At 71.0% G+C, this 27,320-nt stretch overlaps 1 protein-coding gene across 1 annotated transcript; it reads left to right on the top strand.

Moving 5' to 3' along the window:
- LOC309603722 (polyunsaturated fatty acid lipoxygenase ALOX15B-like) lies at positions 1–27,320 on the top strand (the record flags this gene model as incomplete). The annotated part of the gene is given in 27 exon segments (XM_082338651.1): positions 1–147; positions 1,813–1,934; positions 2,091–2,332; positions 2,983–3,064; positions 3,791–3,916; positions 4,831–4,934; positions 5,523–5,634; positions 6,195–6,306; positions 6,308–6,340; positions 7,129–7,176; positions 7,178–7,333; positions 7,984–8,070; positions 8,503–8,672; positions 9,572–9,693; positions 10,728–10,828; positions 11,345–11,515; positions 11,884–12,051; positions 19,384–19,480; positions 20,050–20,222; positions 20,653–20,796; positions 23,446–23,646; positions 24,975–25,061; positions 25,233–25,402; positions 25,875–26,155; positions 26,449–26,549; positions 26,874–27,044; positions 27,141–27,320. Coding segments are annotated over 27 exon segments (3,708 nt in total).

Here is a 27,320-nt window from a genome sequence, read left to right as displayed (position 1 = left end):
ATGGCCGGGTACCGGTTGCGGGTCAGCACCGGGCCCCAGCTCCTGGCCGGGACCTTGGACGCCGTCGCCGTCACCTTGGTGGGGACCCGGGGCCGCAGCCCCCGCACCCCGCTGCAGCGCTGGGGGCCCGACTTCGCCTGCGGCTCGGTGAGGCGGGGGGGGCTGGGACCCCTGGGGGGGGCAGGGGGGCACCCGAGTCCCCTTTTGGGGGCCTGGGACCCCTGGGACCCCTCTTGGGGGGCAGGGGGGCACCTGGGTCCCATTTTGGGGGGGCCTGGGGGACCCCAGGACGCCTGGGTCCCCTATTTCGAGGGGCTGGGGGGGTCTGGGTCCCATTTTGGGGGTTAGGACCCCTTTTTGGGGGGCAGGGAGGCACCTGGGTCCCATTTTGGGGGGGCTGGGACCCCTTTTGAGGGGCTGGGACCCCTCTTGGGGGGCAGGGGGGCACCTGGGACCCCTTTTGGGGGGGCTGGGGACCACTGGGACACCTGGGTGCTCTATTGGGGGACCCCCAGGCACCTGGGTCCCCTATTTTGGGGGGGCTGGGGGGGGGCTGGGTCCCATGTTGGGGGGCTGGGGGACACTGGGACCCCTTTTGGGGGGCTGGGGGACGCGTGGGTCCCCTGTCGGGGGCTGTGGGGACAGTGGCACGGTGGCAGCGACGGTGACAGTGACACGGTGACGCGGTGCCACTGAGGGCGTCGCCGTCCCCCAGCGGGACAAGTACCGCAGGGCGGTGACACGGTGGCGGTGACGCGGTGGCACTGTCTGGCAGCGGGATGGGTACTGCGTGGTGGTGACACGGTGACGCGGTGACGGTGATGGTGACGCGGTGAATCCGCTCCCCAGCGGGATGAGTGCCGCGGTGACGGTGCCGCGGTGACGGTGCCACGGTGCCACAGCGATGGTGCCACAGTGCCACAGCAATAGTGACACAGTGACAGCGCTATGGTGCCACGGTGACGGTGCAACAGTGCCAGTGCCACGGTGACGGTGCCACGGTGACATGGTGACAGTGACACAGCGACAATGCCACGGTGATGGTGCCATGGTGATGCGGTGACGGTGACGCAGTGCCACAGTGCCACGGTGACGGTGCCACAGCAACAATGGCACGGTGACGGTTCCACGGTGACACAGTGACGCGGTGATGGTGACCCAGTGCCACGGCGATGGTGATGGTGCCACGGTGACGGTGCCACAGCGACAATGCCATGGTGACGGTGCCACGGTGCCACAGTGATGCGGTGACGGTGACACAGTTCCAGTGCCATGGTGATGGTGCCACAGTGCCACGGTGACGGTGCCATGGTGACGGTGCCACAGTGACACAGTGACGCGGTGACGGTGACCCAGTGCCAGTGCCATGGTGATGGTGCCACAATTGCACAGTGACAGTGCCACGGTGATGGTGCCACGGTGACGGTGCCACAGCAACAATGCCACGGTGACGGTGCCATGGTGACACAGTGACACAGTGACGGTGACACAGTGCCAGTGCCATGGTGATGGTGCCACAATGCCACGGTGACGGTGCCACGGTGACAATGCCACGGCGACGGTGCCACGGTGACACAGTGACGTGGTGACAGTGACACAGTGCCAGTGCCATGGTGATGGTGCCACAATGCCACGGTGATGGTGCCACGGTGACGGTGCCACAGCAACAATGCCACGGTGACGCAGTGATGCGGTGACGGTGACCCAGTGCCAGTGCCACGGTGCCGGTGCCACGGTGCCACAGCGCCACGGTGCCGCTGCGGGGCGGCGGGAGGGCGCGGGGCGGCGGCGGCGCTGACGCTGTCCCCGCAGCGGGGCGAGTACCGCGTGGCCGCGCCCCGGGCGCTGGGGCGGCTGCTGCTGGTGCGGGTGCACAAGGAGCCCTTCGGCGGCCTCCCCGAGAGCGCCTGGTTCCTGGAGAGCCTCTGCGTCTGGCTGGAGGGGGCGGAGCCGCCCCCCGCCACGCCCGCCACGCCCGCCGCCACGCCCGAGGCCTCGGGGGACCAGGGGGACGAGGACGAGGACGAGGACGAGGACGAGGATGAGGATGAGGATGAGGATGATGAGGAGGAGGAGGACGCGTGCGACAGCGAGGAGGAGGAGGTGACGGAGGGCGAGGAGGCGGGGGACGGCGGTGACGCCTGGGACGCCGAGGACGCTGAGGACACCTGGGACGCCGAGGACGAGGAGGACGCCGATGACGCCGACAACGCGGGGGACGCCGACGACGCGGGGGACGCCGATGACGCCGAGGCCGCCCCCGGGCCCTTCCACTTCCCCTGCTACCGCTGGCTGCGGGGCTACGGCACCTGGGAGCTGGCCGAGGGCACAGGTGCGCCCGGGGCCCCCCGGGGCCCCCCCAGACACCGGGGCCCCCCCCATGGGTCCCCCCCTGGACACCAAGGTCCCCTCCCAGACACCAGGGTCCCCCCCTGGACACCGGGGCCCCCCACGGGTCCCCCCCAGATGTCTGGGTGCCCCTCTCCGACACCGGGGTCCCCTCCCGGACACCTGGGTCCCCCCTGGACCCCAGGGTGCCCCCATGGGTCCCCCCCCCAGACTCTGGGGTCCCCTCCTGGACACCAGGGTGCCCCCATGGGTCCCCCCCCCCAACACTGGGGTCCCCCCCCAGACACTGGGGTCCCCCCATGGGTCCGCCCCCCCCCCCCAACACTGGGGACCCCCCCAGGTGCCTGGGTCCCCCCATGGGTCCCTCCCCAGACTCTGGGGTCCCCCCCCAGACACCAGGGTGCCCCCACGGGTCCCCCCTGGACACTGGGGCCCCCCCATGGGTCCCCTCCCAGATGCCTGGGTCCCCCCATGGGTCCCCCCCGGATGCTGGGTCCCCTCCTGGACACTGGGGTCCCCCCGGGGTCCCCCCCGGACGCCTGGGTGCCCCCATGGGTGTCCCCCCCCCGGGGTCCCCCCCGGACGCCTGGGTGCCCCCCGGCCCCCGGGTCCCTGACGGGCGCCATCCCGCAGCCAAGACGCCGGCGCAGGAACGTCACCCGCTGCTCCAGCGGCTCCGGCGGCGTCACCTCGCCGAGCAGCGACGCCGCTACCGGTGCGCGCCCGCGTCCCCCCCCGACACCCCCCCCCCCCGGCACCCGCGTCCCCCCCCCCCGACCCCCCCTCCCGGCACCCGCGTCCCCCCCGGACACCCACCCCCGGGCACCCGGCTCCCAGTTTACCCCCCTTGTTGCCTCCCTTAGGGGTGTTATTGCCCCGTGGGGGGGTATTTACCCCCATTATTGCCCCCTGGGGGGGTGTTACCCCCCTTATTGCCCCCCTTAGGGGTGTTATTGCCCCGTTAGAGGTGTTATTGCCCCCAGGGGTTGTTATCCCCCTTATTGCCCCCCTTGGAGGGGCTGTTGTTGCCCCATGGGGGGGGTACCCCCATTATTGCCCCCCTTGGGGGTGTTATTGCCCCCTGGGGGGGTGTTACCCCCATTATTGCCCCCCCTTGGGGATGTTATTGCCCCCAGGGGTTGTTATCCCCCTTATTGCCCCCCTTGGAGGGGCTGTTGTTGCCCCATGGGGGGGTTACCCCCATTATACCCCCCCTGGGGGAGTGTTATTGCCCCTTGGGGGGTATTTACCCCCTTTGTTGCCCCCCTTTGGGGGGGTTATTGCCCCATGGGGAGGTGTTACCCCCATTATACCCCCCTGGGGGGGGTCTTATTGCCCCCGGGGGGGGATTTACCCCCCTTACTGCCCCCCTGGGGGCCGGTATTGCCCCCGGGGGGGGGGGTGGCCCCGTGGTTGCCCCCCGCTCACCCCTCCCCCCCAGCCTGGCCCCCTCGGGGCCGGGGTCTGCCCTGGGGGCTGCCCCTGGGGACCCCCCCTGGACCCCCGACCTGCGCTACTCCCTGCCCAAGGCCGCCGCCTTCTACCTGCGGGGGGGGCGCCGCGTTGAGTGACCCCTGACCCCTGACCCCGCCTGACCCCGACCCCCGCCTCACCCCCCACCCGCTCCTGCCCCCACCCGGCGCCATCCTGCCCCTGCTGACCTGGAATGACCCCCGTCCTGGCCCCGCCCCCTCCTCGCCCTGGCCCCGCCCCCTCCCCATCCCAGCCCCCTCCTGCTCCATTCATGCCCCTGCCCCAGCCTCATTCTGGCCCCCGCCCACCCCATTCTGGCCCCGCCCCAGCCCCGCCCCCACCTCCTGCATGGCCCCCTTGCCCCCCCCCCCCCCCCCCGTGTCCCCACGTCCCCCCGCCCGTCCCCGTGTCCCCGTGTGACCCCAGGGCGTCCCCCCGTGACCCCTGACCCCCCCCGTGTCCCATGGCCGCCCCCGGCCCCCCCCACGGCCCCCCACGGCCCCCCTGTGTCCCCCATCCCCCCCCGTGTCCCTTGGCCACCCCCCATGTCCCCCCCATGTCCCCCCGTGTCCCCCCGTGACCCCTGACCCCCCCGTGTCCCTTGGCTGGCCCTGACCCCCCACGTCCCCCCGTGTCCCCCCATCCCCCCGTGTCCCCACACCCCCCCACCCCCCGTGTCCCCTGTGTCCCCTGTGTCCCCCCACCCCCCAGTCCCTCTGTGTCCCCACACCCCCTGTGTCCCCCGTGTCCCCACGCCCCCCCGTGTCCCCGCGCCCCCCCGTGTCCCCCCCTCCCCCCGCCCCCCCGCCCCCCCGTGTCCCCGCGCCCCCCCGTGTCCCCCCCTCCCCCCGCCCCCCCGCCCCCCCGTGTCCCCGCGCCCCCCCGTGTCCCCCCGTCCCCCGCCCCCGCCCCCCACACAGCCCCCCCCGTGTCCCCACGCCCCCCGTGTCCCCCCCCTCCCCCGTCTCCCCCGCCCCCCCGTGTCCCCACGCCCCCCGCCCCCCCCAGGAACCTGGAGGCCAAGCTGCGGGGGTTCCTGGATCGCCCCAGCTCCTGGCAGAGCCTGGAGGCCCTCGCCCGCGTCTTCTGCTGCTTCCACACCCCCGTCACCGGTGGGGGCACGGGGGGGGCGCGGGGGGGGCACGTAGGGAAGGACACAGGGGGACTCGGGGACATGGGGGTACGGGGGGGCTCGGGGGGGCACGGAGGGGACACGGGGGGGTCACGGGCAGGGACACTCAGGGAGGGACGTGGCGGGGCACAGAGGGACATGGGGGGGCGTGGGGGGACATAGGGGGATGGGGGGGACAGGGGGGACACGGGGGGGCATGGGGGGCACAGAGGGGGCACGGGAGGGACATAGGGGGACACGGGGGGACATGGGGGACATGGGGGGACACAGGGGGGACGTGGTGGGCAATGAAGGGGACACGGAGGGGACATGGGGGGGCACGGAGGGGCACAGGGGAGGACATGGGGGGACCTGGGGGACCCAGGTGCCCATGGGGGGAGACATGGGGGGGACCCAGGTGTCTGGGGGGGGGGGGCCATGGGGGGACCCGGGCACCCATGGGGGGCCATGGGGGAACCTGGGTGCCCATGGGGGGGCCGTGGGGGGGACCCAGGTGCCTGGGGGGGGACCCAGGGGACCCAGATGCCCATGGGGGGCCGTGGGGGACCCAGGCGCCCGGGCCCCGCAGAGTACGTGGTGCAGCACTGGCAGGACGACGCCTTCTTCGGGGAGCAGTACCTGAGCGGGGTGAACCCCGTCCTGCTGCGCCGCTGCTCCCCGCCTGCCCCCCCAACTTCCCCGTCACCCCCCCCCATGGTGGCACCCCAGCCTCGGCCCCGCCACCCACCTCCAGCGCGAGATGGAGGTGAGGGACCCCGGGGCGGGCGGGGGCCTGGGGGTCCGGGGGGGGGGGGGGGACCCCAATGTCCGCTCCGAGGTGTTTGGGGGGTCCCAGGGGTCCGGGGTGGGGTGGGGGTCCTGGGAGTCCTGGGGACCCAGGCACCCAGGGAGGGTTGGGGGTCATGGGGGACCCCAGCGGCCAGGGGGGGGACCCCAATGTCCAGCCCAAGGTGGGGGTCCTGGGTGTCTGGGGGTCCCGGGTGCCTGGGATGGGGTGGGGGGGTCCTGGGTGTCCAGGGTGGGGTGGGGGGGTCCCAGGTATTGGGGGGACCCCGGCATCTGGGGTGGGGTGGGGGGGCCTGGGGGGCCTTGGGGACCCAGGTGTCCAGGGGACCCCGAGTGGGGTGGGGGGACCCAGGCGTTGGGGGGGGCCCAAGCATCTGGGAAGGACTGGGGGGTCCCGGGTGCCCGGGATGGGGTGGGGGGGGTCCCAGGGGTCCGGGCTGACCCCCACCCCCAGGAGGGGAACATCTACCTGGCCGACTACGCCGTGCTGGAGGGGCTCCCCACGGCCGAGATTGACGGGCGCCCCACTTACGTGGCCGCCCCCCCTCTGCCTCCTGCACCAGCGCCCCGACGGGGCAGCTCCTGCCCCTCGCCATCCAGGTGGGGCCCCCGCGGGCGCCCGGGGGGGCCGGGGGGACCCGGGGGCTCTGGGGGGGACACGGGGGCCTGGGGGACCAGGGTCTGGGGGGACCCGGGGGAATGGGGGAGACACAGGGATCTGGGGGTCTGGGGGGACCCGGGGCTCTGGGGGGGGACCCAGGAGTTGGGGGGGGACCCGGGGGTCTGGGGGGGGACACGGGGGCCTGGGGGGACCCAGGGTCTGGGGGGACCCGGGGGTCTGGGGGGGACCCAGGAGTTGGGGGGGACCCAGGTTTTGGGGGACCCAGGTGTTTGGGGGGGGGACCCAGGAGGCACTGGGGGGACTCAGGCGTTTGAGGGGCACCCAGGAGTTTGGGGGGACCCAGGCATTGGGGGGACCCAGGTGCTCGGGGATCTGGGGGCTTTGGGGGTCCCAGGGGTCTGGGGGTGACCCAGGAATTGGGGGACCCAGGAATTTGGGAAGCACCCAGGTGTTCGGGGGGGGACCCAGGGGTTTGGGGGGGACCCAGGGGCTTTGGGGGTCCCAGGACTCGGGGGGGGGGGGAGACGACCCAGGTTTGGGGGGGACCCAGGGGTTCGGGGAGCACCCAGACATTTGGGGGGACCCAGGACTCGGGGGGGGGTCCCCGCCATCCCATTTGGGGGCACCCAGCCCTCGGGGGGGCGGGGGGGACCCCGGTCCCCACCCAGGGCACCCCAGCGGGGGGACCCGGGCAGCGGGGTGCAGGGGGGCGGGCGAGCCATCCCTTTGGGGTGACCCCCCCCCCCCCCCCGGGGTCCCCCCGAAGCTGTCGCAGCAGCCGGGTCCCCAGGCCCCCATCTTCCTGCCCGGGGACCCCCCCCTGGGTGTGGGCGCTGGCCAAGGCCTGGGTGCGCAGCGCCGAGTTCCACGTCCACGAGGCGCTGAGCCACCTCCTGCGCTCCCACCTCCTCGGGGAGGTCTACGCCCTGGCCACCCTGCGCCACCTGCCCCCCGCGCACCCCCTCTTCAAGGTACCGGGGCACGGCGGGGGGCGGGCTCTGGGCTGGGGGGACCCAGGCACCCAGCACCCCTGGGACCCCAGGGGCTGGGGGACCCCGGGTTTTGGGGGCTGGGGGGACCCAGGCACCCAGCACCCCTGGGACCCCAGGGGCTGGGGGACCCCGGGTTTTGGGGGCTGGGGGGACCCAGGCACCCAGCACCCCTGGGACCCCAGGGGCTGGGGGACCCAGCTATGGGGGGACCCTGGTGTCCGGGTATGGGGGGGCCCCAAGTTTTGGGGTGTGGGGGGACCCAGGCATCCAGAACCCGTGGGACCCCAGTGCCTGGGTATGGGGGGACCCCAAGTTTTGGGGGGTGGGGGGACCCAGGACCCAGCACCCATGGCACCCCAGGGGTTGGGGGCCCCAGGTTTTGGGGGGTGGGGGGACCCGGGCGTCCAGCACCCATGGGACCCCAGTGCCTGGGTATGGGGGGACCCCAAGTTTTGGAGGGTGGGGGGACCCAGGACCCAGCACCCCTGGGACCCCAGGGGCTGGGGGACCCCAGGGTTTTGGGGGGTGGGGGACCCAGCACCCAGCACCCCTGGGACCCCAGGGGCTGGGGGACGGCAGGGTTTGGGGGGTGGGGGGCCCCGGCACCCACGGGAGCCCGGCGCCCGCAGCTGCTGGTGCCGCACACCCGCTTCACGGTGCACATCGCCGCCCTGGCGCGCCGGTTCCTGCTCAACCCCGGGGGGGTCTTCGACCGGGTGGGTGCCGGGGGGTGGGGGGTTACGGGGGGCATTGGGGGGGATTGGGGGGCATTTGGGGGGATGGGGGGGATTTTGGTGGGATTTGGGGGCATTGTGGGGGGAATTTGGGTGGATTTGGGGTGGATTTGGGGGCCTTTGGATGGATTTTGGTGGGATTTGGGTGGATTTTTGTGGGATTTGGGTGGATTTGGGGACATGCTGGTGGATTTTGGTGGGATTTGGGGGGCATTTGGGTGGATTTGGGGACAATTTGGGTGGATTTGGGGGCATTTTGGTGAGGTTTGGGGGGCATTTGGGGGCATTTTGGGGGGGTTTGGTGGGATTTGGGGGGCACTTGGGGGCACTTTGGTGGGGTTTGGGGGGTTTGGGGGATGGGGGGGGATGGGGGGCCGCGGGTCGCCGGCGCGGTGGCACTGAGCGCCGGCGCAGGCGGTGGCCCTGGGGCGGCGGGGGCTGCTGCGGCTGCTGGCGCGGGGGCTGCGGGAGCTGCCCTACGCCGCCCTGGTGCTGCCCCGCGACCTGCGCCGCCGCGGCGTCACCCGCACCCGCCGCTACCACTTCGCCGAGGACGCCCGGCGCATCTGGGCCGCCATCCGCAGGTGGGAGAGCCCTCGCGCCCCTCGCGCCCCCCCCCGCCCTCCTGCGCCTTCGTGGGTCCCCTTCCGCGCCCCCTCGTGCCCCCTCGCGTGTCCCCATGTGTCCCCACGGGTCCTTGTGCCTCCTCCTGCCTCCTCACGTGTCCCATGCGTCCTCGCGTCCCCTCGTGCCCCCTCGCGCCCCCTCGTGCCCCCTCGTGCCTCCATGCCTCTCCCCGTGGGTCCTTCTGCCTCCTCCTCCACCCTCGTGCATCTTCGTGCGTCCCCGTGCGTCCCCGTGTGTCCTTGTGCGTCCCCCTCTGCCCCCCTGCGTCCCCGTGCACCCTCGTGCGTCCCTGTGCGCCCTTGTGCGTCCCCGTGTGTCCCCATGTGTCCTCACGTGCCCCTGTGTCCCCCCCGTGTGTCCCCCCCGTGTGTCCCCCTGTGCATCCCCAGGTGCCCTCACGCCCCCTCGTGCAAGGCCTCGTGTGCCCCCGTGTGCCCCCGTGCGTCCTCACGTGTCCCCGTGTCCCCCCGTGTCCCTCTGTGTGCCCTTGTGCATCCTCGTGTGTCCCTGGGTGCCCTCATCTGTCCTCATGTGTCCTCGTGTGCCCCCGGGCGTCCCTGTGTCCCCCCGTGTCCCCCCATGTGCCCCCGTGTCCCCCCGTGTCCCCCCGCGTGCCCCCGCCCCCTCATGCGTCCCCATGCGTCCCCGTGTGTCCCCGTGCGTCCCCGTGCGTCCCCGTGTGCCCTTTGTGCGACCTCGTGTGCCCCCGCGCCCCCCGCGTGCCCCCGCCCCCTCGTGTGAGGCCTCGTGCGTCCCCGTGCCGGCAGCGGAGGGGAAACCAGCCCGGGGCGGGGGGGAGGGGCAGGCGGGGGGCCCCGCGGCCGGGCTGACCCCTCCCCCGCTCCCCTCCCCCCAGCTTCGTCAAGGGCATCGTGGGGCACTACTACCCGTGCGACGGGGCCGTGCGAGGGGACGCCGAGCTGCAGGCCTGGGTGGGCGAGATCTTCCGCAGGGGCTTCCTCGCCCGCCGCCGCTCAGGTGCCCCCCCGCGACCCCCGCCTGACCCTGGGTGACCCCTGGGTGACCCCTGGGGTGACCCCCGCCTGACCCCCGAGCCCTGGGTGACCCCTGGGTGACCCCCGGGGTGACCCCCGCCTGACCCCCAAGCCCTGGGTGACCCTTGGGTGACCCCCGGGGTGACCCCCGCCTGACCCCCGAGCCCTGGGTGACCCTCACCTGACCCCTGTGGGACCCCCGTGTGACCCCTGCCTGACCCCCACGTGACCCCCAACCCATGGGTGACCCTTGTGTGACCCCCCTGTGAACCCTGACCTCTTGGTGACCCTCGCCTGACCCCCGACCCCTGGGTGACCCTCACCTGACCCCCGTGTGAGGCCCTGACCCCTGGGCGACCCCCCATAATCCTTGTGTGACCCCTGGGAGAACCTTGACCCCTGGGTGACCCCTGCGTGACCTCAGGTGACCCTGTGTGATCCCAGGTGACCCCTGGGTGACCCCGTAACCCTCATGTGACCCTGTGCAACCCTGCTGTGACCCCTGGGTGACCCCATGTGACCCCTTTAACCCTCATGTGACCTTGCATGACCCCTGCATGACCCTTCCGTGACCCGCCCATGACCCTCCCAACCCTGTGAGGCCCTGACCCCATGTGACCCCCCGTGACCCTGTGCCCCCCCATGACCCCAGGGGTGCCCTCCCGCCCCCATGACCCCCATGACCCCTGTGACCCCCATGACCCCCATGACCCCAGGTTTGCTCTTCTGCCCCCATGACCCCTGTGACCCCCAGTGACCCCTATGACCCCATGACCCCTGTGACCCCTGTAACCCCTGTGACCCCCTGTGACCCCGTGACCCCAGGGTTGCCCTCCCGCCCCCATGACCCCCATGACCCCCTGTGACCCCGTGACCCCAGGGTTGCCCTCCCGCCCCCATGACCCCCATGACCCCCTGTGACCCCGTGACCCACAAGACCCAAGGGGTGCCCTCCCGCCCCCGTGACCCCCGTGACCCCCTGTGACCCCCATGACCCCCGTGACCCCGTGACCCCAGGGGTGCCCTCCCGCCTGGCCTCCGCCCGCCAGCTGGTCACCTTCCTCACCATGGTCATCTACAGCTGCTCCGCCCACCACGCCGCCACCAACAGCGGCCAGGTGCGCCCCGCCCCCGCCCGCCCCGGCGCCCCTGGGTGCCCCCCGGGTCCCTGGGGGGCGGTGGGTGCTGGGGGGCAGTGGGTGCTCGGGGGGGGCAGTGGGTGCTGGGGGGCAGTGGGTGCTGGGGGGGGCAGTGGGTGCTCAGGGGGGGCAGTGGGTGCTCGGGGGGGGCAGTGGGTGCTGGGGGGCAGCGGGTGCTGGGGGGGGCAGTGGGTGCTCAGGGGGGGCAGTGGGTGCTCGGGGGGGGCAGTGGGTGCTGGGGGGCAGTGGGTGCTGGGGGGGGGCAGTGGGTGCTCGGGGGGGGCAGTGGGTGCTGGGGGGGCAGTGGGTGCTCGGGGGGGGCAGTGGGTGCTGGGGGGCAGTGGGTGCTGGGGGGGCAGTGGGTGCTCGGGGGGGGCAGTGGGTGCTGGGGGGCAGTGGGTGCTGGGGGGGCAGTGGGTGCTCGGGGGGGGCAGTGGGTGCTGGGGGGCAGTGGGTGCTGGGGGTCCCGTCCCCCGCTCACCGCCGGCGCGGCAGTTCGAGCTGGGCGCCTTCATGCCCAACATGCCGGCGGCCATGCGGGAGCCCCCGCCCCGGGCGAAGGCGCCGCTGTCGGAGGGGCAGTTCCTGGCCTCGCTCCCGGCCATGAACACCACCGCCATCACCCTGGGGGTGCTCTGGGTGCTGCGCAACGAGCCCCTCGACATGGTGAGGGACCCCGGCACCCCCTCCCGCCCTCCGGCCCCGGGGAGCCCCTGCCCCCGCCACGTCCCCAGGGGACCCGGGCGTCCGGGTGCCCCCCCAGCGACCCCAGGGGACCCCAATGTCTGGGTGGGCCCCTCCCCACATCCCCAGGGGACCCGGGCGTCCGGGTGCCCCCCCAGCGACCCCAGGGACCCCAGGGGACCCCAATGTCTGGGTGGGCCCCTCCCCACGTCCCCAGGGGACCCGGGTGTCCGGGTGCCCCCCCAGCGACCCCAGGGACCCCAGGGGACCCCAATGTCTGGGCGGGCCCCTCCCCACGTCCCCAGGGGACCCCGGTGGCCAGTGCCCCCCCCAACTCCCCGCGCCCCCAGCGCCCGCTGGGCTGCTACCCCGAGCAGCACTTCACGGAGGAGACGCCCCAGCGCCTGATCCGCGCCTTCCAACGCCGCTTGGCCGCCATTTCCCGCCGGATCCGGCGCCGCAACGCCGGCCTGGCGCTGCCCTACGCCTACCTCGACCCCGCCTCCATCGAGAACAGCGTCGCCATCTGAGCGGGGGCGACGGGGCGGCCCCCCGGGGTGCCCGGGCGCCTTTCGGGGGGGCCCCTGGAAGCCTGGGGCCCCTTGGGATCGTGGAATCGGGGCTGGAGAAGGGCTTGGAGGCCAACGAGGCCAAGCGTTGGCCCAGGGCCACCCCAAAGCCCGGCCCCGAGCCCCCCGGCCCCCTGGCATGGAAACCCCTCCAGCGACGGGGACGCGGCCCCGGGGGGGCTGAGCCCTTCCCCAGCCCGCTGGCCACGCCGCCCCTGACACAAGCCGGGTGGCCACCTTGGTGGTCACATCCAGCCGGTTGGTGGCCACCACCCCCAGGCCCCTTCGCCGGGCCGCTCGTCCCCGGAGCCGCGGTTAAGGTCGCTTAAAGAACGGCCCTCGGAGGGGTTTGCAGCAGGGACGTCAAATAAAAACGGGTAAAAGCGCGATGTAGCGGCGCGTGGGGGCGGCGGCCGCGCCGCTGCTTGGGCGGACGGAACGGAGGGGCGAAACCGCGAAAACGGGGGCGGCGGCGGCAAACGGCTGCCGCGGCGGGCGCGGGCGGAGGCCGGAGGAGGGGAAGGCGCCGGCCGTCGGCCCCGGGCCTCGGCGCTTGGCCGGCGGGAGAATCGGCGCGAGCCGATGGGCGCCCGGCGAATTCCCGGCGGCGAACGCCGGAGCTCTGAACCCCCGCCGGCCGGGCGCGATCCGCCCGCAGGGATCCGCCCGCAGGATCCGCCCGCAGGATCCGCCCGCGACGATGCAGACGTCGGCAACCTTGGGGTGCACGGATCCAACCCGGGGTGCACGGACCCAACTCGGGGGCAGGGACCCATCCCGGGGGGCAGGGACCCAACTCGGGGTGCACGGATCCGATTGGGGTGCACGGACCCAACGTAGGGTGCACAGATCCAACCCGGGGTGCGTGGATCCAGCCTAGGGTGCACAGATCCAACGTAGGGCGCACGGATCCAGGTCGGGGTGCACGGATCCAATTGTGGCACACGGACCCAACTCGGGGTGCACGGACCCAACTCGGGGTGCACAGATCCAACCCAGGGTGCACGGATCCAACTCGGGGGCAGGGACCCATCCCAGGGGGCAGGGACCCAACTCAGGGGGCAGGGACCCAACTTGGGGGGCAGGGACCCCCTCATCCCGGCCCCCGCCGACGCTGAAGGGGCCTGGCCCCAGTACGCAGCCCCGGGGACGCCACCGGTGCCCCCCGAGGGGGCTGAACCCCGCTCGACCCCCGCCCTCCCCTCCCCCGCGCTGGCGCCGGGCCCCTCTCCCTCCTCCCAGCCCCCGCCTTCGCCTTCCGGGACCTGGGGGGCTCCCGGGCGCCTGGGACCCCCCTGGGACCACCCGCACCCACGGGACCCCCTGGGGGGCTCCCGGATGGTGTTGGGGGGCCCGGTGGGGCGTTGGGGGGCCCGGACCCCTGGGTCCCTTCTGGGGGGCTCCCAGATGGAACTGGGGGGTCCCGGTGGGGCACTGGGGGGCCCGGACCCCTGGGTCCCTTCTGGGGGGCTCCTGGACCCCTGGGTCCCCCCGGGGTGGTGGAGGGACTGGGATATCCCCAGTGCCAAATTGGTCTGTACTGGGAGCTGTTACTGGTGTCAGTAAAGGTGCTGGCCCCAGCGGGGTGTGGGGGGGGGAGGGGAGGCACTGGTTGTACTGGTCTTACTGGGTGCAGCTGGGCTGGGCCCAGTGGGGTAAGTGGGCTGTGAGTGGGATAGGGCTGGGCCCAGCGGTGTAAACAGGGGTGTAACTGGGATGGGGGGCCAGGCCCAGCGGTGTAAACAGGGGTGTAACTGGGATGGGGGGCCAGGCCCAGCGGTGTAAACAGGGGTGTAACTGGGATGGGGGCTAGGCCCAGTGGTGTAAACTGGAGTGTAACTGGGATGGGGGCTAGGCCCAGTGGTCCAGACTGGGGGCTATAATGGTCCAAACTGGAGTGTAGCTGAGACGGACGGCCAGGCCTGGTGGTGCAAACTGGGGTGTAACTGGGGTGGGACCCAGCCCCAGTGGTGTAAATGGGATGTAACTGAGGTGTAACTGGAGTGGAACTGGGATGAACTGGGGTGGAACTGGGGTAGGGCCCAGCCCCAGTGGTGTAAATGGGATGTAACTGAGGTGTAAGTGGGGTGTAACTGGGGTGTAACTGGGGTGTAACTGGGGTGGGGTCCAGCCCCAGTGGTGTAAATGTGATGTAACTGGGATGCAACTGGGGCAGAACTGGGCCAGGGGTCGCTGATGCAAGCAGGGGTGGAACTGGTCTTACTGGGCCCAGTGGTGTAACTGGGTGGGCCCAGGCACCCCCAGGGGACCCAGGAGCGCTGGGACCGGTGGAGGCCGGGGACGGGGAGGAACTGGGAGGAACTGGGGCGGGACTGGGATGGCGGGGGCAGCAAAGGGAGGCAGGAGAGCCCCGGGGACCCCGGGGCACCCAGCAGAGCCCGCAGGCACCCTGGCGGCGCTGGAGGCCCCCGCTGTCCCCGAGGGGACCCCGCTGTCCCCAGATGCCCCCGGGGGGACCCCGCCCCCCCCGCGGGACCCCGCCGCCCCCGGGGGGACCCCGGCCTCGGGCGGGGGGGTGCGGTACCGGGTGGGGGTGACGACGGGGTCCGAGTGGGGCGGGGGGACACTGGCGGCCGTGTCCCTCAGCCTGGTGGGGACGGGGGGGGAGAGCCCCCCCTGCCACCTCGACTGGCCCCTCCACCGCCTGCGCCCCGGCAGCGTGAGTGCGCTGGGGGGCACTGGGGGGGACTGGGGGGCACTGGGAGGGACTGGGGGGCACTGGGAGGGGGCTGGGGGGCACTGGGGGGGACTGGGGGGCACTGGGAGGGGGCTGGGGTGGGCTGGGAGGGGACTGGGGGCACTGTGAGGGACTGGGGGGCACTGGGAGGGGACTGGGGGGCACTGGGAGGGACTGGGGGGCACTGGGAGGGGGATGGGGTGTGCTAGGAGGGGACTGGGGGGGCACTGGGAGGGGAACTGGGAAGGACTGGGAGTACTGGGAGGCACTGAGAGGGCTGACGAGGCACAGGGGGGGACAGGGGCTGATGGGGGGGTGACAGGGGGTGACAGGGGGGTGACGGGGGGTGACACAGGGTGATGGGGGTGACACAAGGGGTACCGGGGGGTGGCAGGGGGTGGCAGGGGGTGACGGGGGGTGGCAGGGGGTGACAGGCGGTGCCACCGCAGACGGTGGTGGTGGAGGTGACGTCGGCGCGGCCCTTGGGGACCCTCCTGCTGCTGCGGCTGTGGAAGGAGCCGCTGGTGTCCCTCGTCCCCGACCGCTGGTTCTGCGCCCGTGTCGATGTCACCGGGCCCCTGGGGGACGGGGACGGGGACGAGGCGGGGGGCGATGACGGGGACGCCCCCAGGGCCACCTTCCCCTGCTACCGCTGGCTGGAGAGCGGCTGCCTGGAGCTGCCGGAGGGCACCGGTACGGGGACGGGGGGACACATGGGGACATGGGGACATGGGTGGACGCATGGAGACATGGGGACATGGGGACACCATGGGGACATGGGGACATGGAGACACATGGGGACAAGAGAGGACATGGGGACGTGGGGACACATGGGGACAAGAGGACACCATGGGGACACGGGGACATGGGGACATGGAGGGACATGGGGACACCATGGGGACATGGGGGGGATGGAGACACATGGGGACAAGAGAGGACGTGGGGACATGGGGACGTCATGGAGATGTGCAGACATGGGGACATGGGGACATGGGGACACCATGGGGACATGGGGACACATGGGGACACATGGGGACACCATGGGGACAAGGGGACACCATGGGGACATGGGGACACATGGGGACACATGGGGACACCATGGGGACACATGGGGACATGGGGACATGGGGATATGGGGACACATGGGGACAAGGGGACACCATGGGGACATGGGGACACATGGGGACACATGGGGACATGGGGATGTGGGGATATGGGGACACATGGGGACATAAGGACACCATGGGGACATAAGGGGGACATGGGGACACCATGGGGGGATATGGGGACACCGTGGGGATGTGGGGACACCATGGGGACATGGGGGGATGGAGACACATGGGGACAAGAGGACACCATGGGGACGTGGGGACACGGGGACACATGGGGACACATGGGGACATAAGGACACCATGGGGACATGGGGGGACATGGGGGGACATGGGGGGATGGAGACACATGGGGACAAGAGAGGACGTGGGGACATGGAAACACGAGGGCACCCTGGGGCCATGGGGGCACATGGGGACAAAGGGGCACATGGGGACATCCTGGGGCCATGGGGGCACATGGGGACAAGGGGACACGAGGACATGGGGACATCCTGGGGCCATGGGGGCACATGGGGACAAGGGGACACGAGGACATGGGGAGACCATGGGGATGTGGGGACATGGAGACACCTGGGGACAAGGGGACACCAAGGGGACACCAAGGGGACATGGGGACACAGGAGGACAGGGGACAAGGGGGACAGGAGGGACATGGGGATGTGGGGACACGTGGGGACACCTGTGACTGCCATCACCTGCCGTGCTGTGGGGAGTGGGAGCACTGGGAGGGAACTGGAGGCACTGGGGGGGCTGTGTCACGTGTCCCCGTGTCCCCACGTCCCCCCGTGTCCCCCCGTGTCCCCCAGCCCGGACACCGCGCGGGGCCGCCGGGGAGCCGCAGCTGCTGCAGCAGCGCCAGAAGGAGCGGAGGGAGCGCAAGGAGGCCTTCCAGTACGGACTGGGAGGACTGGGGGGGCACTGGGAGGGGACTGGGAGGGGACTGGGAGGGGACTGGGAGGGTGCTGGGAGCACTGGGAGGACTCGGGGGGCACTGGGAGGGGACTGAGAGGGTGCTGGGAGCTCTAGGAAGGGACTGGGATGGGACTGGGTGGGCACTGGGAGCACTGGGATGAGACTGGGAGGACTGAATGGACACCGGGAGGGCACTGGGAGGGGACTGGAAGGACTGGGAGGGCACTGGGAGCCACTGGGAGGGCACTGGGAGGGCAGTGGGAGGTTACTGGGAGCAGTAGGGGGTTACTGGGGGTGACTGGGAGGGCAATGGGATGTTACTGGGAGGCACTGGGAGGGGACTGAGAGCACTGGGATGTTACTGGGAGGCACTGGGATGACTGGATGGACACTGGGAGGGGACTGGGAGGACTGGGAGGATACCGGGAGGCACTGGGAGGGCACTGAGAGCACTGGGGGAGCACTGGGAGGACAGTGGGAGGTTACTGGGAGCAGCAGGGGGTTACTGGGGGTGACTGGGAGGGCATTGGGATGTTACTGGGAGGCACTGGGAGGACTGGATGGACACTGGGAGGGCACTGGGAGGGGACTGGGAGGACTGGGAGGATACTGGGAGGCACTGGGAGGGCACTGAGAGCACTGGGAGGGCAGTGGGAGGTTACTGGGAGCAGGAGGGGGTGACTGGGAGGGCATTGGGAAGTTACTGGGAGCACTGGGATGTTACTGGGAGGCACTGGGAGGTTACTGGGCACACTGGGAGGTTACTGGGAGCACTGGGAGCTGGACCCTTGTCCCCCCAGGTGGGCACCCTACGCCCCGGGGTGGCCCTGGCGGCTGCGGGCGCTGCCCCCCACCCTCTGCCCCTGGCCGCCCCCGCCGCCCCCGCCAGCGTCCCCGGCGTCCCCGGCGTCCCCGGCGGCGCCCCCCCCCGCGCCGCTGGCCCCCAGCCTGGCCTTTCCCCTGGGTCACCGCGCCAGCATCGCCGCCCGCGCCGCCGCCGCGTCAGTGCCACCGTCACCCCGCCCCTCCTGGCCCCCCGCTGTCCCCAGGGGTCCCCGCCGCCGCCCCGCTCTGGCCCTGCGTGTCCCCACTTGGCCCCCGCCCCGTCCCCTGTGTGGCCCCCGCCGCCCCCATGTCCCCCCCGTCCCCATGTCCTGTGTCCCCTCCATGTCCCCATGTCCCCCTGGTGTCCCCATGTCCCATCTCCCCATGTCCCATGTCCCCCACGTCCTCATCGTGTCCCCACAGTGTCCCCACGGTGTCCCCGTGCCTGTGTCCCATGGCCCCGTGGCCCCGTGGCCCCATATCTCCATGTCCCCATGTCCCCGTCCCCTGCCGTCCCCATGTCCCCCCATGTCCCCATGTCCCACGTCCCTTCCATGTCCCCATGGTGTCCCCATGTCCCCATGTCCCCATGTCCCACGTCCCTTCCATGTCCCCATGGTGTCCCCGTGTCCCCGTGTCCCCATGTCCCCATATCCCCACATCCCATGGTGTTCCCCTGCCCTGTGTCCCCATGTCCCATGTCCCCCACGTCCCCATCTTGTCCCCACAGTGTCCCCACAGTGTCCCCATGCCCATGGCCCCCTATCTCCATGTTCCCTGTCCCCTGCTGTCCCCATATCCCACATATCTCCACCCCCCCAGTGTCCCCATGTCCCCACGGTGTCCCCATGCCTGTGTCCCATGTCCCCATATCCCCATGGCCCCATGTCCCTGTGTCCCCTGTCCCCCGGCGTCCCCATGTCCCCCATATCCCCCATGTCCCCCATACCTCCATGTCCCCATGTCCTATGTCCCCCATGTCCCCACAGTGTCCCCATGGTGTCCCCATGCCTGTGTCCCATGGCACCATGGCCCCATATCTCCATGTCCCCATGTCCCCCAATGTCCCCACATCCCCCATGTCCCCCACGTCCCCCACGTCCCCCATGTCCCCGTGTCCCCCATGTCCCTGCATCCCAAGGTGCCCCACGTCCCCCATGTCCCCCACGTCCCCACGGTGTCCCCACGTCCCCCATGTCCCCATGTCCCCCATGTCCCCGCACCCCACGGTGTCCCCACGTCCCCACGGTGTCCCCACGTCCCCATGTCCTCGTGTCCCCGCACCCCACGGTGTCCCCGCACCCCACGGTGTCCCCACGTCCCCCACGTCCCCCATGTCCCCGTGTCCCCCATGTCCCCGCACCCCACGGTGTCCCCGCACCCCACGGTGTCCCCACGTCCCCCACGTCCCCCATGTCCCCATGTCCCCGTGTCCCCCATGTCCTCGCACCCCACGGTGTCCCCGCACCCCACGGTGTCCCCACGTCCCCACGGTGTCCCCACATCCCCATGTCCCCGTGTCCCCCATGTCCCCGCACCCCACGGTGTCCCCACGTCCCCACGGTGTCCCCACGTCCCCATGTCCCCGTGTCCCCCATGTCCCCGCACCCCACGGTGTCCCCACGTCCCCACGGTGTCCCCACGTCCCCCATGTCCCCATGTCCCCATGTCCCCCATGTCCCTGCACCCCACGGTGTCCCCACGTCCCCACGGTGTCCCCACGTCCCCAGCCAGGTCCGCGTGCGGCTCCGGGGCCTTCGCTCGGGCGGCTCCTGGCGCAGCTTTGAGGACGTCCGGGAGGCGCTGGGACGACCCGGGACCCCCATCAGCGGTGGGTGCCCCTTCCCCGCGCCGGGGGGACCCCGGCCTCCGGGCTTCGGGGGGACCCGGGCGTCCGGGAGGGGGGGACATGGGGGGACACGGGGACCTGCGTCAGGGCTTCGGGGGGACCCAGGCGTTGGGGGGGACCCAGGTGTCTGGGGGGGGGGACATGGGGGGACCCGGGCACCCAGGGGTGGGGGACCCAGGTGTCCAGGAGGCAGGGACACGGGGGCACCCAGGCGTCTGAGAGGGACCCAGGTGTCTGGGGGGGGACATGGGGGGACCTGGGGGACCTGGGTGCCCATGGGGGGATGTGGGGGACCCAGGTGTCTGGGGGGGGGACCCAGGGGACCCGGGTGCCCATGGGGGGGCCATGGGGGGACCCAGGTGTCTGGGGGGGGACATGGGGGGACCCGGGCACCCATGGGGGGCCGTGGGGGGACCCAGGTGCCTGGGGGGGACCCAGGTGCCCATGGGGGGCCGTGGGGGGACCTGGGCGCCCATGGGGGGCCATGGGGGGCCCCAGGTGCGGGGGGGCCGTGGGGGGCCGTGGGGGACCCAGGCGCCCGGGCCCCGCAGAGTACGTGGTGCAGCACTGGCAGGACGACGCCTTCTTCGGGGAGCAGTACCTGAGCGGGGTGAACCCCGTCCTGCTGCGCCGCTGCTCCCGCCTGCCCCCCAACTTCCCCGTCACCCCCCCCATGGTGGCACCCAGCCTCGGCCCCGCCACCCACCTCCAGCGCGAGATGGAGGTGAGGGACCCCGGGGCGGGCGGGGGCCTGGGGGTCCGGGGGGGGGGGGGGACCCCAATGTCCGCTCCGAGGTGTTTGGGGGTCCCAGGGGTCCGGGGTGGGGTGGGGGTCCTGGGAGTCCTGGGGACCCAGGCACCCAGGGAGGGTTGGGGGTCATGGGTGTTTGGGGCACCCCGGAATCTGGGGGGGGGTGGGGGTCCTGGGGGGCCTTGGGGACCCAGGTGTCCAGGATGGGGTGGGGGTCCTGGGGGGCCTTGGGGACCCCGGTGTCCGGGATGGGGTGGGGGTCCCCGGGCAGGGAGGAGCACCCAGGGGTTTTGTGGGGGGTGGGAGGGACGGACGGGAGCCCCGGCACCGGGGGCGCCCATGGGTGCCGGGGGGCAGGCGGGGGCCGGCGGGGCGCGGGGGCACCCAGCCTGCGGGCGCGCAGGGCGGGCGCCTGTTCCTGGCGGACTACGCGCTGCTGGAGGGGCTCCCCGCGGGGCGCGGCGGCGGGGCGCCCCGCGTCCTGGCCGCCCCCCTCTGCCTGCTCTGGCTCAGCCCCCGCCGCCAGCTCCTGCCCATCGCCATCCAGGTACCGCGGCCCCGTGGCCCCATGTCCCCAATCCTCTTGTCCCCACGTCCCCTTGTCCCCACGTCCCCTTGTCCCCATGTCCCCGTGTCCCCATGTCCCCAATCTCCATGTCCCCTTGTCCCCACGTCCCCTTGTCCCCACATCTCCATGTCCCCACGTCCCCCTGTCCCCATGTCCCTGTGTCCCCATGTCCCCAATCCCCATGTCCCCTTGTCCCCACATCCCCTTGTCCCCACATCTCCATGTCCCCACGTCCCCTTGTCCCCATGTCCCCGTGTCCCCATGTCCCCAATCTCCATGTCCCCTTGTCCCCACATCCCCTTGTCCCCACATCTCCATGTCCCCAGTCCCCTTGTCCCCTTGTCCCCTTGTCCCCACGTCCCCTTGTCCCCGTGTCCCTGTGTCCCCGTGTCCCCGTGTCCCCGTGTCCCCATGTCCCCAATCTCCATGTCCCCTTGTCCCCACATCCCCTTGTCCCCACATCTCCATGTCCCCACGTCCCCTTGTCCCCATGTCCCTGTGTCCCCATGTCCCCAATCCCCATGTCCCCTTGTCCCCACGTCCCCTTGTCCCCACATCTCCATGTCCCCACGTCCCCAGTCCCCTTGTCCCCTTGTCCCCACGTCCCCTTGTCCCCACATCTCCATGTCCCCACGTCCCCTTGTCCCCATGTCCCTGTGTCCCCATGTCCCCAATCCCCATGTCCCCTTGTCCCCACGTCCCCTTGTCCCCACATCTCCATGTCCCCACGTCCCCAGTCCCCTTGTCCCCTTGTCCCCACGTCCCCTTGTCCCCACATCTCCATGTCCCCACGTCCCCTTGTCCCCATGTCCCTGTGTCCCCATGTCCCCAATCCCCATGTCCCCTTGTCCCCACGTCCCCTTGTCCCCACATCTCCATGTCCCCAGTCCCCTTGTCCCCTTGTCCCCACGTCCCCTTGTCCCCGTGTCCCTGTGTCCCCGTGTCCCCGTGTCCCCGTGTCCCCATGTCCCCAATCTCCATGTCCTCTTGTCCCCACATCCCTTTGTCTCCATGTCTCTGTGTTCCCATGTCCCTGTGTCCCCATGTCCCCAATCCCCATGTCCCCACGTCCCCACGTCCCCCTATATCCCCATGTCCCCATGTCCCCAACCCCATGTCTCCTTGTCTCATGTCCCCATCTCCCTTTGTGCCCATGTCCCCATGTCCCCGTATCTCCATGTCCCCCATGCCCCTCATTGTCCCCATGTCCCCAGTGTCTCGTGGCCCCATGTGTCCCCTTGTCCCTGTCCCATATCCCCACCTCCCCTTGTCGCCATGTGTCCCCATGTCCCCATGTCCCCATGTGCCCCTATGGTGTCCCCTTGTCCCCACGTCCCTTTGTCCCCATGTGCCCCTATGGTGTCCCCTTGTCCCCACGTCCCTTTGTCCCCATGTGCCTCCATGTGTCCCCATGTCCCCATGTCCTATATCCCCATGGTGTCCCTATGTCCCCACATCCCCCATGGTGTCCTCTTATCCTCATGTGTCCCCATGTCCCCACGGTGTCTTCTTGTCCCCATGTCCCATGTCCCCATGGTGTCCCCACATCCCCATGCTGTCCCCTTGTCCCCATGTCCCATGTCCCCATGGTGTCCCCACATCCCCATGCTGTCCCCTTGTCCCCATGTCCCATGTCCCCCTGGCCCCTATGGTGTCCCCTGGTCCCCATGTCCCCCATGTCCCCCATGTCCCTCTGGTCCCCATGTCCCTCCATGTCCCCCATGTCCCTCATGTGTCCCCATGGTGTCCCCATGGTGTCCCCATGTCCCCATGTCCCCCTGGTCCCCATGTGTCCCCTTGCGCCCACGTCCCCCCCATCCCCATGTCCCTTTGTCCCCCGCCCCCCGTGTCCCATGTCCCCGTGTCCCCATGTCCCCAATCCCCATGTCCCCACGTCCCCACGTCCCCCTATATCCCCATGTCCCCATGTCCCCAACCCCATGTCTCCTTGTCTCATGTCCCCATCTCCCTTTGTGCCCATGTCCCCATGTCCCCATATCTCCATGTCCCCCATGCCCCTCATTGTCCCCATGTCCCCAGTGTCTCGTGGCCCCATGTGTCCCCTTGTCCCTGTCCCATATCCCCACCTCCCCTTGTCGCCATGTGTCCCCATGTCCCCATGTCCCCATGTGCCCCTATGGTGTCCCCTTGTCCCCACGTCCCTTTGTCCCCATGTGCCCCCATGTGTCCCCATGTCCCCATGTCCCATATCCCCATGGTGTCCCTATGTCCCCACATCCCCCATGGTGTCCTCTTATCCTCATGTGTCCCCATGTCCCCACGGTGTCTTCTTGTCCCCATGTCCCATGTCCCCATGGTGTCCCCACATCCCCATGCTGTCCCCTTGTCCCCATGTCCCATGTCCCCCTGGCCCCTATGGTGTCCCCTGGTCCCCATGTCCCCCATGTCCCCCATGTCCCTCTGGTCCCCATGTCCCTCCATGTCCCCCATGTCCCTCATGTGTCCCCATGGTGTCCCCATGTCCCCATGTCCCCCTGGTCCCCATGTGTCCCCTTGCGCCCACGTCCCCCCCATCCCCATGTCCCTTTGTCCCCCGCCCCCCGTGTCCCATGTCCCCGTGTCCCCCCGTGTCCCCGCTGACCCCGCCGACCCCGCCGTCCCCCCCAGCTCTCCCAGCGCCCCGGCCCCGAGGCGCCCATCTTCCTGCCGGGGGACGGCCCCTGGGCGTGGGCGCTGGCCAAGCTGTGGGTGCGCGGCGCCCACTTCACCCTGCACGAGATCGTCACCCACCTGCTGCACAGCCACTTCCTCGGGGAGGCCTTCGCCCTGGCCACCCACCGCCTGCCCGCCTGCCACCCCCTCCACCAGGTACCCCCGCGCCCCAAGCCCTGCGCCCCCCACCCGCACCCCCCGCGCCCCAGAATCTGTGCCCCAAGTCCTGCACCCCAAACCCTGCACCCCCACCTGCACCCCAAACCCTGCACCCCAAAGCTGCACCCCCCCACCTGCACCCCAAAACCCCGCACCCCCCACCTGCACCCCAAATCCTGCACCCCAAAGCTGCACCCCCAAATCTACACCCCAAACCCTGCACCCCCACCTGCACCCCAAACCCCGCACCCCAAAGCTGCACCCCCAAAGCTGCACCCCAAATCCTGCACCCCAAACCTTCGCCCTGGCCCCCACCTCCTGCCACCCCCTCCACCAGGTACCCCCGCGCCCCAAGCCCTGCGCCCCCCACCCACACCCCCCTGCGCCCCAAAATCTGTGCCCCAAGTCCTGCACCCCAAACCCCGCACCCCCACCTGCACCCCAAAACCCCGCACCCCCGACCTGCACCCCAAACCCTGCACCCCAAACCTTCGCCCTGGCCCCCACCACCTGCCACCCCCTCCACCAGGTACCCCCGCGCCCCAAGCCCTGCGCCCCCCACCCGCACCCCCCTGCGCCCCAAAATCTGTGCCCCAAGTCCTGCACCCCAAACCCTGCACCCCCCACCTGCACCCCAAAACCCCGCACCCCAAAGCTGCACCCCCCCCACCTGCACCCCCCACCCGCACCCCAAAATCTGTGCCCCAAGTCCTGCACCCCAAAACCCCGCACCCCAAAGCTGCACCCCCAAATCTACACCCCAAATCCTGCACCCCCAAACCTTCGCCCTGGCCCCCACCTGCTGTCACCCCAAACCCCTGCACCCCAAATCTGCGCCCCCGCCTGCCCCCCCCCCAAAACGCGCCCCTGTGCCCCCCGTGTCCCTGTGCCCCCCGAAGCCTGGCGGTCCCCTCCCCCTCCCCCAGCCCATGGGGAGACACCCCCATGTCCCCCTCGCCCACGTCCCACGTCCCCACGTCCCCATCATCTGCATGTCCCCAAGTCCCCATGTCCCCATGTCCCCATGTCCCATGTCCCCATCAGCCCCATGTCCCCAGGCCCCCATGTCCCATGTCCCCATCAGCCCCATGTCCCCAAGTCCCCATGTCCCCATGTCCCCATGTCCCATGTCCCCATGTCCCTATCACCCGATGTCCCATGTCCCTGTGTCCCCATCACCTACATGTCCAAAGTCCCCAAGTCCCCACATCCCATCTCCCCATGTCCTCTTGTCCCCATGTCCCCATGTCCCATGTCCCCATCACCTACACGTCCAATGTCCCCATGTCCCCGTGTCCCCATCTCCCATGTCCCCATGTCCCCAGCTCCTGCTGCCCCACTGCCGCTTCACCTTCCACATCAACATCTTGGCCCGGGAGACGCTGCTCAGCCCCGGGGGCATCATCGACCAGGTCAGCCCCACGCCGGGGTCCCCACGGTGGCACCCGGACACCCGGGTCCCCACGGTGGCACCTGGACGCCTGGGTCCCCATGGTGGCACCCGGGTCCCCCAGGGACGGGGGGAATTGGGGTGTGGGGCGGGGGGAAGGACGGAGGACACTGAGGGGTGGTGGCATCCCCAGGCCACGGCCGTGGGGCGGGAGGGGACACTGGAGCTGGTGGCCCGGGCGACGGCGGCGCTGACCTACACGGAGCTGTGTGTCCCCGATGACCTGGAGCACCGCGGCGTCACCGACATCCCCAACTACTACTACCGCGATGACGCCCTGGAGATCTGGGGGGCCATCGAGAGGTGGGGGCGTGGGGTGGGGGCGTGGGGTGGGGACGTGGGCAGGGGGACAACAGGGGTGGGGACATGGGGATGGGGACACGGGGATGGGGACAACAGGGGTGGGGTCATGGGGATGGGGCCATGGGGGTGGGACATGGGCATGGGGACAACAGGGGTGAGGCCATGGGGATGGGGACATGGAGGTGGGGACGTGGGGATGGGGACATGGAGGTGGGGACAACAGGGATGGGGACAACAGGGGTGGGGACATGGGGATGGGGGCATGGGAGTAGGACATGGGGACAACAGGGATGAGGCCATGGGGATGGGATGTGGGGGTGGGGACACGGGGATGGGGACATCAGTGATGGAGGCAACAAGGATGGGGACATGGGGACAGGGACCCGCAGGGATGGGAGCTGCTGGGGGTGACGCCGGGACAGGGGGCATGGCCCTGTCCCCATGTCACACCGGTGTCCCTGTGGTGGCCCAGCTTAGTGGAGGGGATCGTGGCTCTCTACTACCCCGAGGACAGTGACGTGGCCGAGGACCACGAGCTCCAGGACTGGGTGGGCGAGATCTTCACCTATGCTGTCCTGGGCAACGAGAAGACGGGTAGGGGGCCCGGTGACGGTGATGGTCATATGGTGGTGGTGATCATGCCTGGTGATGGTGACCACCATGGCAATGGTCACAATGATGGTGACTGTCATGGTGATGGTTGTTGTCACATCATGGTGACGGTCATGGTCGTGGTCCTGCCGTGGTCAAGACGTGGGATGGGCATGGCCGTTGTCACAGTCACGGTCATGCCATGGCCATGGTCAAGACGCGATGGGCATGGGCATGGTCTTGGGCATGGCCATGGTCATGCCACGGTCAAGGGATGGGATGGGCATGGTCGAGTCCGTGGTCATGCCACCAGCTGAGCATGTGATGGCCATGGTTGCGCCATGCCCGTGCCAGGTGGCGGGTTGGTGGGGGACCGTGCATGGGGCACTGGCGGGGGCTGCCCGCGGTGGGTGAGGTCATCGCTGACCTCATGCTGTCACCCCCCCCCGCCCCAGGCTTCCCCTCGAAGCTCTGCAGCCGCCCTGAGCTGGTGAAGTTCGTCACCATGATCATCTTCTGCTGCTCCGCCCGGCACGCCGCCGTCAACAGCGGCCAGGTGGCACCTGGGGGGACGTGGGGACACGGGGGGACACAGGGGGACACGGGGCAACTTGGAGGGTGGAGAGACGCAAGCGCCCATGTAGGGCCCAGAGGTGGCCGTGGAGCCACCTTGGTGGCACCTGGGGGACGTGGGAGGTGGTGGAGAGACGCAAGGGCCAATGTAGGGCTTGAAGGTGGCCATGGAGCCCTCCTGGTGGCCACAGGGGACTTGGGGATGTGACAGGCACCCGAGCGGCCCCGGTGGGACCCAGGTGACCCCAGGGCAGGTTGGGGGGGCCTGGACACCTGGGCTCCCCCACTGACCGCCCCCCCATCGCAGTACGACTACGCCGCCTGGATGCCCAACACGCCGGGGACGCTGCAGCGGCCACCGCCGCGGACGAAGGAGGAGGCCACCGCCGAGCTGCTGCTGGCGACCCTCCCGTCCCCCGATGCCACCGGCGCCCTCCTGGCTCTGCTCAGCGTCGTCAGCTACGAGGGTGGAGAACCGGTGAGGGGGGACCCAGGCGTCCGGGCGGGGACCCCCAGGTGTCCCCAAGGGGACCCAGGCGTCCGAGCCCCCCCCTGACGCCCCCTCCACCCACAGCGGCCGCTGGGCTCCCGCCCGCAGGAGCCCTTCAGTGGGGCAGCCCCACGGCGGCTCCTGGGCTCCTTCCGGCGCCGCATGGCCGCCATCTCCCACCGCATCCGGCAGCGCAACGAGGGGCTGGCGCTGCCCTACCCCTACCTCGACCCCGCCTGCGTCCAGGAGAGCATCGCCATCTGA

This window comes from Platalea leucorodia (genome assembly GCF_965183815.1).
Source record: "Platalea leucorodia genome assembly, contig: HAP1_HAP1_SCAFFOLD_337, whole genome shotgun sequence".
NCBI classification, from domain to species: Eukaryota; Metazoa; Chordata; class Aves; order Pelecaniformes; family Threskiornithidae; genus Platalea; species Platalea leucorodia.
The sequence above is the reverse complement of the archived record's forward strand: the minus strand, read 5'-3'. Positions and strand labels throughout refer to the sequence as shown.